The 12458-nt window shown below is 42.9% G+C and overlaps 1 protein-coding gene across 6 annotated transcripts in view; it reads right to left on the bottom strand.

The window, feature by feature from the left end:
• Positions 1–12458, bottom strand: part of LOC139420884 (seizure related 6 homolog (mouse)-like 2) — an 82255-nt gene that overhangs the window by 15673 nt on the left and 54124 nt on the right. For all 6 annotated transcript variants that reach the window (XM_071171271.1, XM_071171272.1, XM_071171273.1 and 3 more), the window contains 5 exons: positions 9261–9424; positions 7477–7671; positions 7181–7319; positions 6433–6629; positions 5929–6123 (listed from right to left, as the gene is read on the bottom strand). In XM_071171271.1, the coding sequence (XP_071027372.1) occupies positions 5929–6123; positions 6433–6629; positions 7181–7319; positions 7477–7671; positions 9261–9424 (890 nt within the window). The remainder of the gene's footprint in view (positions 1–5928; positions 6124–6432; positions 6630–7180; positions 7320–7476; positions 7672–9260; positions 9425–12458) is intronic.

Here is a 12458-nt window from a genome sequence, read left to right as displayed (position 1 = left end):
AGTCTGAGGTCTGAGCTCTTGAGCAGGTTTTCCTCAAGAATCTCTACTTTTCTCTGTTCATCTTTCCTCGATTCTGACAAGTCTCTTAGTCTCTGCCGCTGAAAAACAAACCCACATCATGATGCTGCCACCACCATGCTTCACCGTAGAGATAGTATTAGCCAGGTGATGAGCCAGACACTTGGCTATCAGGCAAAACAGTTAAATATTTGTTTCATCAGACAAGAGAATCTTGTTTCTCATGGTCTGATTGTCCTTTATGTGCATTTTGGCAAACTCCAAGCAGGCTGTCATGTGCATTTTAGTGAACAGTGGCTTCCATCTGGCCACTCTACCATGAAGGCCTGACTGGTGGAGTTTTTCAGAGATGGTTGTCCTTTTCTGGAAGCTCCTGCTTTTCACCCAATCTCTCTTTTTCTCGCCCTCCTGGCTTCGACCCTTGACCTTCCCACCTGCCTGACCACTCTGCCTGCCCCTGACCCTGCCTGCCGTCCTGTACCTTTCCCCCACTTCTCTGGACTATTGATCCCTGCCTGCCTTGACCTGTCTATTTGCCTGTCCCTTTGGGATTATTAAACTATTCGTTATCCAAAGTGGTCTGCATCTCGGTCTTACATTCATATCTGATACCACAGGTGGACTCCAATCAATTTGTCGAAACATCTCAAGGATGATCAATGGAAACAGGATGCACCTGAGCTCAATTTCGAGTCTCATGACAAAGGTTCTGAATGCTTATGTAAATAAGGTATTTCTGTTTTTATTCGTAATACATTTGCAAAAAAATCCCCAGAAAAATGGTTTCGCTTTGTCATTATGGGGTATTGTGTGTAGATTGATGAGGATTTAAAAATATATATATTTTAGAATAAGGCTGTAACATAACAAAATATGGAAAAAGTGAAGGGGTCTGAATACTTTCCGAATGCACTGTATATTTCCACATATCTAACAACGAAAATGGATTAAAACGTTTTTAAGAAGTATAATAATTATACACTTCGGGGCCTCCCAAGTGGCGTAGTGGTCTAAGGCACTGCATCGCCATGTGCCACTAGAGATTCTGGGTTAGAGTCCAGGCTCTGTCGCAGCTAGCCACGACTAGGAGACCTATGGTCCCAACATAGTCCGGTTAGGGTTTGGCCGGCAGGGATGTCCTTGTCCCATCGAGCACTAGCGACTCCTGTGGCGGGCCGGGTGCAGTGCACATTGACACTGTCGCCGGGTGTATGGTGTTTCCTACAACACATTGGTGCGGCTGGCTTCCGGGTTAAGTGGGCATTGTGTCAAGAAGCAGTGCAGCTTGGTTGGGTTGTGTTTCGAAGGATGCACGGCTCTCGACCTTCGCCTCTCCGGAGTCCGTACGGGAGTTGTAGCGATGAGACAAGACTGTAACTACCAATTGGATACCACAAAATTGAGGAGAAATAAGGGTAATAATTAAAAAATTACAAAATAAAATACAAAAAAATGAAACAGTAGGCATGTTTGGTTTATTTGGAAAAAAGTCGGACCTCTTCGGATAGAATGGTTCAGTCCCACTCTGCCCCAAAGGATTACGATGGCTACCAACAGTTGAATAGTGGATTCACCATGAAGCTCGGGCTAGTAAAAAACAGTTCTCTGCCCACAGTTAAATTCTGCCGGCTCCAAGTCCATTGACACCACCGGTGTTACAGCACGACGGCGGACGACTTCTGTGATGGAGGTGAATCGGGTAAGTAGGTACTAAAGTGCCCTAAAATGTTTTGTCAGGTTATGTTACTAGTAGATGATTAAAAACTAAGATAGACAGCTATCTAAGTGCAACTAGCCATGCAAAACAAGCTGGCCCATTCGGATTTAGCATGGTGTTTGCTGATGGAATAAGCTAGCTAGATAGTTAGCAAGCAAGCTACAGCAACTCCAACACTGTATGTTATGCAGAAATGAATGGTGAAATACGAATCAGATTAATGTCATTATTTATTTCAAGGTTTGTCTTTATTTTTGCTGAACTACCTAATCTTTATTGGCGGATACAACTTGCAGGATATCATGATAGCCAATGTTTGTGTTTGCCATTATACCTGGATTTTACGGTTACTGCTACTAGTAATGTTAGCACTCAGGTTAGCATTTGGCGAGCTATAGCTACAGTGGTTCTTCCGTTAAAGGTTTTGAGCTTATGCCGTGACCGTTTGTGGTAGATAGTGGCAGATTGTGGTAAATTGCACCACACTATCACAAGGGGGAGTTCGAACACTGATCTATCAGTAGTCTAAATTGTGGCACAAATTGACTATCTATTCGTAAATTAATGGAGGTGTGAATGTTTCAGTCTGAGAGTCTCTCTTGTCTCTATAGAGTCCGGCATCAGGACCCAAAAATGTTTGCTGGTGGGTGGTCTTGGAGTTGAGCGAGAACTTGGGTAAATACCATGGCACAATTACACTTGTGGACTGACTATTTTCGAAAAATAGTCACACGGGGCTTTGGTTTCTCTTCCTCCAGCGCCGACATCACTCTCTGCCACATGGCCCCAAACTTCACCGTTTGTGTTCACATGTCTGAATGAATGATTATATTGACAATAGAAGCCGCCTCTTAATGAGTTCCCCCAATTTGTGCCACAGTTTAGACTACCGATAGATGCCATGGTCAGTGAAGAGTTGAGTCCTATTGTAAAGTGTAGTAGCCTAATGGCCCCAAAAAATTAAAACTTGCAATGTATTCAATGATTAAGTACTCTAAAGTTTCTAACTCAATATCAAAGAATGTGAAAGAATGTGTCTTTAACCCTGCATTATAATATAACTTATTTTGAACGAAAGCCAGCAATGACTGAGTCACTCAGCCCTATGCTGTTCCTGCTTCTGTTGCCTATTTGAGTGTTTATTTAATATCCTACTGATTCTGTGATCACCAAATCTCATGCAACCACAAAATGTTGGATAAATCAATTTCACAAATTTGGCTGTTTTTAAACTTTGCCATGGGAGTGACAAAATATATTTCAATTGAATTTGAATTAACTGAATGATGAGGATGAAGAAGAAGAGAGTGATTGAATTTAAAACTATAGTGTAAGAATTGCTCTCCCTCTGTCTCGCGCACACACACAAAAAAGTACACTGTTTTTCTCTACTTTGTCAGAAGAAGTTGTAACTGGACCATGTAACACGCACATAGACGCATTTACAGTATTTGTTCATCAACATCTTTGGGTATTGGTTAGCCTACAATTGCGGTGTAGAAATGCTAGGATTCATTTGCTCTTCACTCGCAGTCACTTAGTATCCTAGGCCTACTCCCGACCGGTCACGTTGTACAGCGTCATATTTTCCTAACGGACTAAATATATTAATGGATGTTTGCGAGGCATGTCACTTCTCCCATCTCTTTGCATAGCCCACCAAATGCACTGTTTTCTAACCACATCTGGATGGATCCATAACAAATTACTATGAGAATGAATATCACTGAATGACATAAATAATGGAATTAAGTAGGCTAATGAAGGCAACAAATCGTTGCTTACTGAAACACCCAAAGTCATCCAATTGTTATAATAGGATTTTAAGCAAATATTTCCGTTTCACGCTGCTTTGAGACAAGCATGAGGACTGGTCTTGATAAATCAATCAGATTTTTATTTTCACATACTCCGTTTGGGTATTGGTTAGCCTACAATTAGGGTGTGGAAATGTTAAGATTATTTTGCTCTTCACTCGCAGTCACTTAGTATCCTAGGCCTACTCCCGACCGGTCACATGGCACAGCGCCATTTTTTTCTTACGGAAACCCCAAGGCTGCTGTAAAATGCATTTCCACTTTTCTTGGAATAGAAATACCATAATATTAATCAATTAAGCAAAATATCTACATAAAAAGGTTTTAAAGTCTCTAGTACAGCTAAGTTGTAACTGGACCATGTAACACGCACATAGACGCATTTACAGTATTTGTTCATCAACATCTTTGGGTTTTGGTTAGCCTACAATTACGGTGTAGAAATGCTAGGATTCATTTGCTCTTCACTCGCAGTCACTTAGTATCCTAGGCCTACTCCCGACCGGTCACATGGCACAGCGCCATTTCTTTCTTACGGAAACCCCAAGGCTGCTGTAAAATGCTTTTCCACTTTTCTTGGAATAGAAACTCCATAATATTAATCAATTAAGCAAAATATCTACATAAAAAGGTTTTAAAGTCTCTAGTACAGCTAATTTTAAAAACAGCCAAATGTATTAGTGAATTCAATCGCTTTAGCCGACATGTTGCAATTTTTTCATTGTTTAATTATTCAAGGCTCCCTTTGTTATCTCGTTTTATAACTAAAATGCTTGACTGTATTTAAAGACATGGATGACTTGTATGCTGTGTGATGACATGCACAAATGAATGAATGATATACTGTATATTGAAGTAGGCCTGTATGCCAGTAAGTAAGTTATGCTATAACAACTACAGTAAACAGGACACTTAGGCCTACAGCTCCATGTCATTTCAATAACTTTGCTTCTCAAAGATGCCCTCTGGTGGTCAAACTAGCATTAATGGCAACAACGGCTTACAGTAAAATAATATGACTTCATGCACTCTAACGTGCCATACGATTACGTGCCATACTTGTGTGCCACAAGCTGTGCTACAGTATGACGCAACTTTTAATGGAAGAACCACTGTACTATCAGCCAACAACAGAGTTTAGGTTATAAATGTTCAATGTCTACTATTATGGTAAAAGTTTCTTGATTTTGTGTAAAAGCATGAGAAACGCTGATGTGCTGAACTGCTAATAAGTTATGTGTTTCAAGACTGCTAGTGGTTAGCTAGTAGGGGTAAACCAGCAGGGGTGTATAAAGGGCTATGTTAAAAGCCTGCACACCGTATAAGTGATAAACCAATTTTTTGCTGATACAGAATAAAGAAATCAGAGGATATGCTCAGATGATCAGTTGGTTTTAATCAGTGCCAATTTGTGGGTCTTTACCGTCTGATGTGGACAGTGGATTCACTCCTGCTGTGTATTCACTCGTGTGTTATTCTCTCGACTTCACTTTTCCGAACACTTTTCCAACATGACTTCGGTCAAATTCTGATCAAATGTAAATTTCTCCCAAAACGCATATGTAAAGTGATATGTCATATTGAGACTTTTAATTGGAAGGATGAAACCAATCATAATGTTTAACAGCAACCTAATTCTGCAATCTTCAAAGGCTCTATTCAATTTAGCCAACATCTGCATAGTGGTTGTTTTGGCGGTGTCGGAGGTGGAACTGCGTTAGAGCTGTCAAATCTACAAACGGCTCCTGGTATTCTACCTAAAGCGGACATTGCCATTGGCTGCTCAGAGTCGCATTAAGATAAATCCCATGTAGCCTTGCTTACAAGGTCGAACACTGGAATATGAGATGTAATCTACACCTTGATTAGGCTGAGAGAAATCCTCATTATTTCAATTATTTTTTATTTGAGCGTCATTATTTCTATATAGCCTACACTTTCTCGTTCTGAACTTCTAACATGTGAGACGGGTGAGGCTTTGTGACAATGATCAAGAGCAGCTGCTCACTGATTTGAAAGCTCCAATGCAGTTCCACCTCCGACACCACCATAACATCAGCTATGCCGGTTTTGGCTATCGCCAGTTAATGCTCGATCTGATTGAATCTAGGTCTTACTCAACCTCTAAGATGTAAAGTGATTTGTAAATCAGCTAGTATGCTCAGTCGGTGATGTGCAACAGAGTCAAATCGAGGCTCTCAAACACATCCGAAGTGTTGTTTGAAGTATAGGGTTGTGTTCCCCTACTCAGCTGTTACATTGCATCAACCAATGAATGCATGCCACATTGACTGTGCCGTTGAGCACCAGATTGCTATAATATATGATCTGGCATGCGTCAGCAATGTAGTCGGGCAGGAACGCACTTTAGCTCACCTTTGATGCAGGTGGGTGGGCTGTTGCTCCAGGAAAGATCCCATTGGCAAGTGATGATGTCAGAGCCACTGATGTCATACCCCGGTTGGCACTGATAGGTCAACACACTTCCCCTCACGGGAGAGGTGTGGGAGGAGCTAATCCAGCCAAATTCGATTTGAGGGAGGGCAGGGCAGGTGTCATTAGGCTCTACCTCTGGATGAAAAAGAAGATGTCATCAGATGTAGGATAAACCAGGTGCTTGTTCAGGAGGATATAATGTTACAGAACATTCAGATTTAAATATATTGTGTAGAACACACAATTGAGGTAGAATATGTAATCGTATTGTCTGTTCATATTATATCTACAAAGTTATTAACATTTTGCATCACTGAATATATGCCAGGAAAATGTAGATTTTGTATTTGTGTGATGTCATGTATGGGCAATCAATGTTTTGCATATCATGTCGTTTATGTGTATGTAATGCTCTGTATGTAAAAGTTCTGTATGTGTACGTACCACGGTAGTGAATAAGGAACCCCTGGCTGAGAATAAATGAGGAGTCGTCAGGGTCACTCTGGAACTGAATAGTGACCTCAGAACCACCTGACACGACCTGGAAACGTTCTCGTGACCCCAGGTACTGGCCAATCACATGGGACATGAGGTCGTGACCATCGAATATGGTGAGAACGTCGTTGTGGCGGATATTCAAACTTTGAGAGCGACAAAATACATGGAGAGGAAAACAACTTTCCCTTTAAAACACAATGTCACTTCAAATGGAATCATAAAATGTCATAAAACGTAGCTTCTCACAAACATTGTCATTTCTAATCCTTACAATAAAAACTTCACTGGAAGCATCACATCAGTTTTTTTTATGTCTGTCAGTCACAGTTGAAATGCACCCATTATAATCAAAAAGACGTCGCTACACCAGCCACGGAAGTAGCCATCAGTGAAGCAGCGAAACGCAAGGCTCACATTGTTCGACCTACATTTTATACCTCAAGTATATTCCTTACAAAACATGCATGTTTCTAAATAAACATGCTTATTTTGAGTTCTACCTCCATCATATGGACCTCTTGTGTGGTGGGGAAAAAAAACTATGCAAAGGGAGCGCTCATGTTATGCAGTGAGGTTTCAGAAGCAAAAGAGGCATGGGAAAATTAAAGGAGAACAATTCCCTCTCCCAAATGCTTCAACCACAGCTTCAAAGACCAGAATTATGCTTGTTGGGTGTTGGTGGGGCCAAACTCACATCTGGATGTCCAGTTCGATGCGCTTCTCCTCATTGCCATGGATCTGCCACACACAGTCCTGCCCCTTGGAGTAGCTCTGTGGCCAATCGGGGGACAGAACAGTACTGGAGGGATCGGTCAACTCTCCCCCACACAAAGCTGAGAGGGGGTGGGAAGAGAGGATGTGAGGTAGTAGCACAGGAAAAAAGTTATTGTAACATTACTTGTATTATTGTCTTTAGTTTTTAGTTTAGTGAATGAAAGGGGCTTTATAAACAAATTATCATAATGTAATGGTAGTATTCAATAGTATTACCTTTACACACAGGCTCGCTCTCATTCCAGTGTGGATCGCTTTGGTCCACACACTCAATGACCCCAGAGCCCTGCTCCATGACAAAGCCCGGGGAGCAGGAGAAGGTGACTGTGGTGCCCAACGGAAAGGTGATGTCACTGCCGCTGAAATTCCCATGGGGCAAGTAGGGCTCATAACAGTGTTCCCCGTCAAAGGCTGAGAGAGAGCGAGAGAGATAAAACAGTGTGCACGTGTTAATATGAGGAGAGAAGTAGGATAATGCATAATATAAGATTAATTAAAGTAGGGTTGACCCCATTTAGTCAACCGGTCGATTGTTTGGTTGGCTGTTGGTCGACCGAGATTTCTTTAGTTGAGCAGTCGCAATGTTATTTATTTTTTCATGGTGCACATGATTCACACCTGATTCACGCCTGTCTCAGTGGACTAATCCATTGCGGAGGCCACAGGAATGGCACAGTCCATCACTCTAAGACATGTGATACTGAAATTGTAAATGGTTATATTATGTACACTACCGTTCAAAAGTTTGGGGTAACTTGGAAATGTCCTTGTTTTTGAAGGAAAAGCAAAAAAAATTGTCCATTAAAATAACATCAAATTGATCAGAAATACAGTGTAGACATTGTTAATGTTGTAAATGACAATTGTAGCCGGAAACGGCTGATTTTTTATGGAATATCTACATAGGCTTACAGAGGCCCATTATCAGCAACCATCACTCCTGCGTTCCAATGGCACGTTGTGTTAGCTAATCCAAGTTTATCATTTTAAAAGGCTAATTTATCATTAGAAAACCCTTTTGCAATTATGTTAGCACAACTGAAAACTGTAGTACTGATTAAAGAAGCAATAAAACTGGCCTTCTTTAGACTAGTTGAGTATCTGGAGCATTTGTGGGTTCGATTACAGGCTCAAAATGCCAGAAACAAATACTTTCTTCTGCCGCACCGACCATATGACTGTGGGATTGACCACTCCACCCCGGGGACGACTGTACCGTAATTCAAGAATGCATGCAACTATTTTTTGTCTGCTGTGTTATTTTGTGTTAGAACAGACTCTCTGGTACACGTATTTATTTGGTGTTGTTTACACTGTTCTGAAAAAACAGCAACTGTTTGGCACACACAATACTAACGTAACACTTGCTCCAATACACTCCTTTTTCTTGATCTTCAGTAGTTTCCAAAGCTAAGTCAAATGTCTTCTACAGATCTGACTTCCCCTTTCCCTCCAAAGCAACTAAACATTCGCCCATTTCGTGTTTCTTTTTTACGTCCTCTGCCTCCATTTTGCTGTTGACATTACTTTGTTCGGAGTTTGTTATAACCAATTTATTGATGCGATTATGGTGGGCTATAGGTCAGGCCCTATTGGTCACATGCATGCGAGGAGAGCGAGACAACTTGCGCCAGTCACACAGACACTCACTGTCAATTTTAACAGTGTGACCATTGGGCTCTTTCTTGAGTCATTTGTGTGACTTAATCAAACAGTGTGCTTAAACCATCAGACAAGCTCAGTGCATACGTAATTGGTTTTATTCAAACACATATATGGAAAAACAAGTTTAAACATTTTGACCCATCTATTGGTCGAAAGAACACAACGACTCTCGATCGACCACAAAAATGTTAGTTTTTTTGTCGGGGACAGCCCTAAACTAAAGCAAGCAGCAGTGTCTGTATTGCACAGTCATATCACAGTCAATTACAAATAAGAGTGAGAAAGAGACAAGAGAAACTGTGTGTACTGATGCTGGGAGCATTTTAAGGTCTCACCCTCATAGCGCAGAGCTAGTAGTAACGGGATGGAAGAGGAGTCGGCCGTGAGCTCCAGGTAGAGTATGGAGCCCTCGCTCACAATGCCACGCTCTGGCACGTCGTCCAGGTCTGAGTCAAAGAGCAGGGGAGACATGGAGTTGTTTCCGCTGCGCACAATCAGCCTGACAAAGAGGGAGAAGAAAGGATAAAGGGAAAGAAAGAAGAGTAGAGAGGCGGAAGGTGGGGAGAAAGGGGAGAATGAAGGGCAGAGGGAGTAAGAATAGCGGGTACCGAAGGACGGTAGAAAGGAAAGAAAGTTAAAAGGAAGGAAAGAAGGGAGAAAAGAAGAGTGAAGGGAGAGAGGTTATTCCTTCAAGACGTTTAATCATTTTATTTGTATTTGTATTTATTATGGATCCCCATTAGCCGCTGCCAAGGACACTACTCTACTACCACATATCTACAACAGAAAATCTGTGTACGTGTGTGTGTTGTGCGTATGTTATCGTGCATGTATGCATGTGTCTGCCTGTGCAAGTGTCTCTTCACAGTCCCCGCTGTTCCACAAGGTGTATTTTAATCTGTTTTCTAATCAGATTTTACTGCTTGCACAAGTTACGCGATGTGGAATAGAGTTCCATGTAGTCATGGCTCTTTGTAGTACTGTGCGCCTCCCATAGTCTGTTCTGGACTTGGGGACTGTGAGAGACCTCTGGTGGCATGTCTTGTGGGGTATGCATGGGTGTCTGAGCTGTGTGCTAGTAGATTGAACAGACAGCTCAGTGCATTCAACATGTCAATACTTCTCACAAATACAAATAGTGATAAGGTCAATCTTATCTTTGATAAGGTCAATTGACATTCCTATTATTAATGTTAGCTGTCCGTGTAAATTTAAGGGCCAGGCGTGCTGCCCTGTTCTGGGCCAGTTGTAATTTTCTGAGGTCCCTCTTTGTGGTGCCTGACTACACGACTGGACAGTAGTCAAGGTGCGACAGAACTAGGGCCTGTAGGACCTGCCTTGTTGATAGCGTTCTTAAGAAGGCAGAGCAGCACTTTATTATGGACAGACCACTCCCCATCTTAGCTACTGTTGCATCAATATGTTTGGACCAGGTTTAGTGTTTAGTGAATGTGTCCCAAATACAATACTTTTAGTTTTTGAAATATGTAGGACTAACTTATTTCTTGCCACCCATTCTGAAACTGACAGCAGCTCTTTGTTAATTGTTGCAGTGATTTCATGTGCTGTGATAGCTGACGTGTATAGTGTTGGGTCATCAGCATACATAGACACACATTCTTTACGCACAGCTAGTGGCAGGCCATTAGTAAAGATTGAAAAAAAGTAAGGGTCCTAGACAGCTGCTCTGGGGAATGCCTGACTCTAACTGGATTATGTTGGATAGGCTTCCATTAAAGAACACCCACGTGTTCTGTTAGACAGGTAACACTTGATCCACAATATAGCAGTGATGTAAAGCCATAACATATATGTTTTTCCAGCAGCAGATTATGATCAAAAATGTCAAAAGCTACACTGAAGTCTGATAAAACAGACCCCACAAACGTTTTATTATCAATTTCTCTCAGCCAATCATCAGTCATTCGTGTAAGTCCCGCACATGTTGAATGTCCATCCCTATAAACGTGCAGTTGTTCATTTGTTTACTCTGAAATAGGATTGTGGTAGCACATTGTTGTTTTTTCTCCAACAGACCCCTCCGTCGTGACGTCCCCTGAATGCCCATCTGCTAGCCTGCTAGCCGCAGCCCGCTAGCTGTCTAGAGCATATCGGACTGTTAGCTGAAGAGATCCATCGGCCAATTTATTGTGCCACTCTACCTATTTTGCCAATTGGACTGGACCCCTTTGCTACACGGAACCCTACGAATCCCTCATGACTGGTCTATCGACGTAACCGCACGAGGAGACTCCGCATGAGGAGGCTATAACAGACTTCTCCCATCACGACGTCCCTCTAAGGCCCTTCTGCTAGCTTGCTAGCCCCGGCCTGCTAGCTGTCTGAATCGCCGTGTCTCCAGCCTGTTATGCACGTGAGTGAGGACCCAAAAGCGGTTTAACAAAAACAGAGTCCTTTAATGTCAAAACACAGGGAAGACATAGATCCTCTTCAGATGTATATAATGGCAAAATAGACAACCCGCAGAGAGGGCGACAAATGAATCATAAAGTCCTTCTGATATTCACAGAAGAGTCCCCCTTCTTAGCAGCAGAGGAGAATAGATGGGTTAGAGTCCCCTTCTTAGCAGCAGAGGAGAATAACTGGGTTAGAGTCCCCTTCTTAGCAGCAGAGGAGAATAGCTGGGTTAGCGGCGACAGACTGCTGGTCTCTCTGGGTAGGCGCGGGTCGTAGAGGACAGAGGTACCTGATCACACGTAGCATCAGATGAACAGGCAGATTCCGACAGGACGGGACAAGGGTGAAGCAAACGAGACGATAGTTTGGTTCTGGCATGAGAAACTCAAACGAGAATCTGACAAAGACAGAAGCAGGAACAGAGAGAGAAATAGAGACCTAATCAGAGGGAAAAAGGGAACAGGTGGGAAAAGGGTGAACGAGGTAGTTAGAGAAGATGAGGAACAGCTGGGGGAAGGAGAGGAAGAGAAGGTAACCCAATACGACCAGCAGAGGGAGACGGAGTGAAGAGAAAGAACAGGAACAAGACATAATATGACAATACATGACAGTACCCCCCCACTCACCGAGCGCCTCCTGGCGCACTCGAGGAGGAAACCTGGCGGCAACGGAGGAAATCATCGATCAGCGAACGGTCCAGCACGTCCCGAGAGGGAACCCAACTCCTTTCCTCAGGACCGTACCCCTCCCAATCCACTAGGTACTGATGACCACGGCCCCGAGGACGCATGTCCAAAATCTTACGGACCCTGTAGATAGGTGCGCCCTCGACAAGGATGGGGGGGGGGAAGATGAGCGGGGGCGCGAAGAACGGGCTTAACACAGGAGACATGGAAGACCGGGTGGACGCGACGAAGATATCGCGGAAGAAGAAGTCGCACTGCGACAGGATTAATGATCTGAGAAATACGGAACGGACCAATGAACCGCGGGGTCAACTTGCAAGAAGCTGTCTTAAGGGGAAGGTTCTGAGTGGAGAGCCAAACTCTCTGACCGCGACAATATCTAGGACTCTTAGTTCTACGCTTATTAGCGGCTCTCACAGTCTGCGCCCT

This window comes from Oncorhynchus clarkii, chromosome 12, assembly GCF_045791955.1.
Source record: "Oncorhynchus clarkii lewisi isolate Uvic-CL-2024 chromosome 12, UVic_Ocla_1.0, whole genome shotgun sequence".
Classification (NCBI taxonomy): Eukaryota; Metazoa; Chordata; class Actinopteri; order Salmoniformes; family Salmonidae; genus Oncorhynchus; species Oncorhynchus clarkii.
The sequence above is the reverse complement of the archived record's forward strand: the minus strand, read 5'-3'. Positions and strand labels throughout refer to the sequence as shown.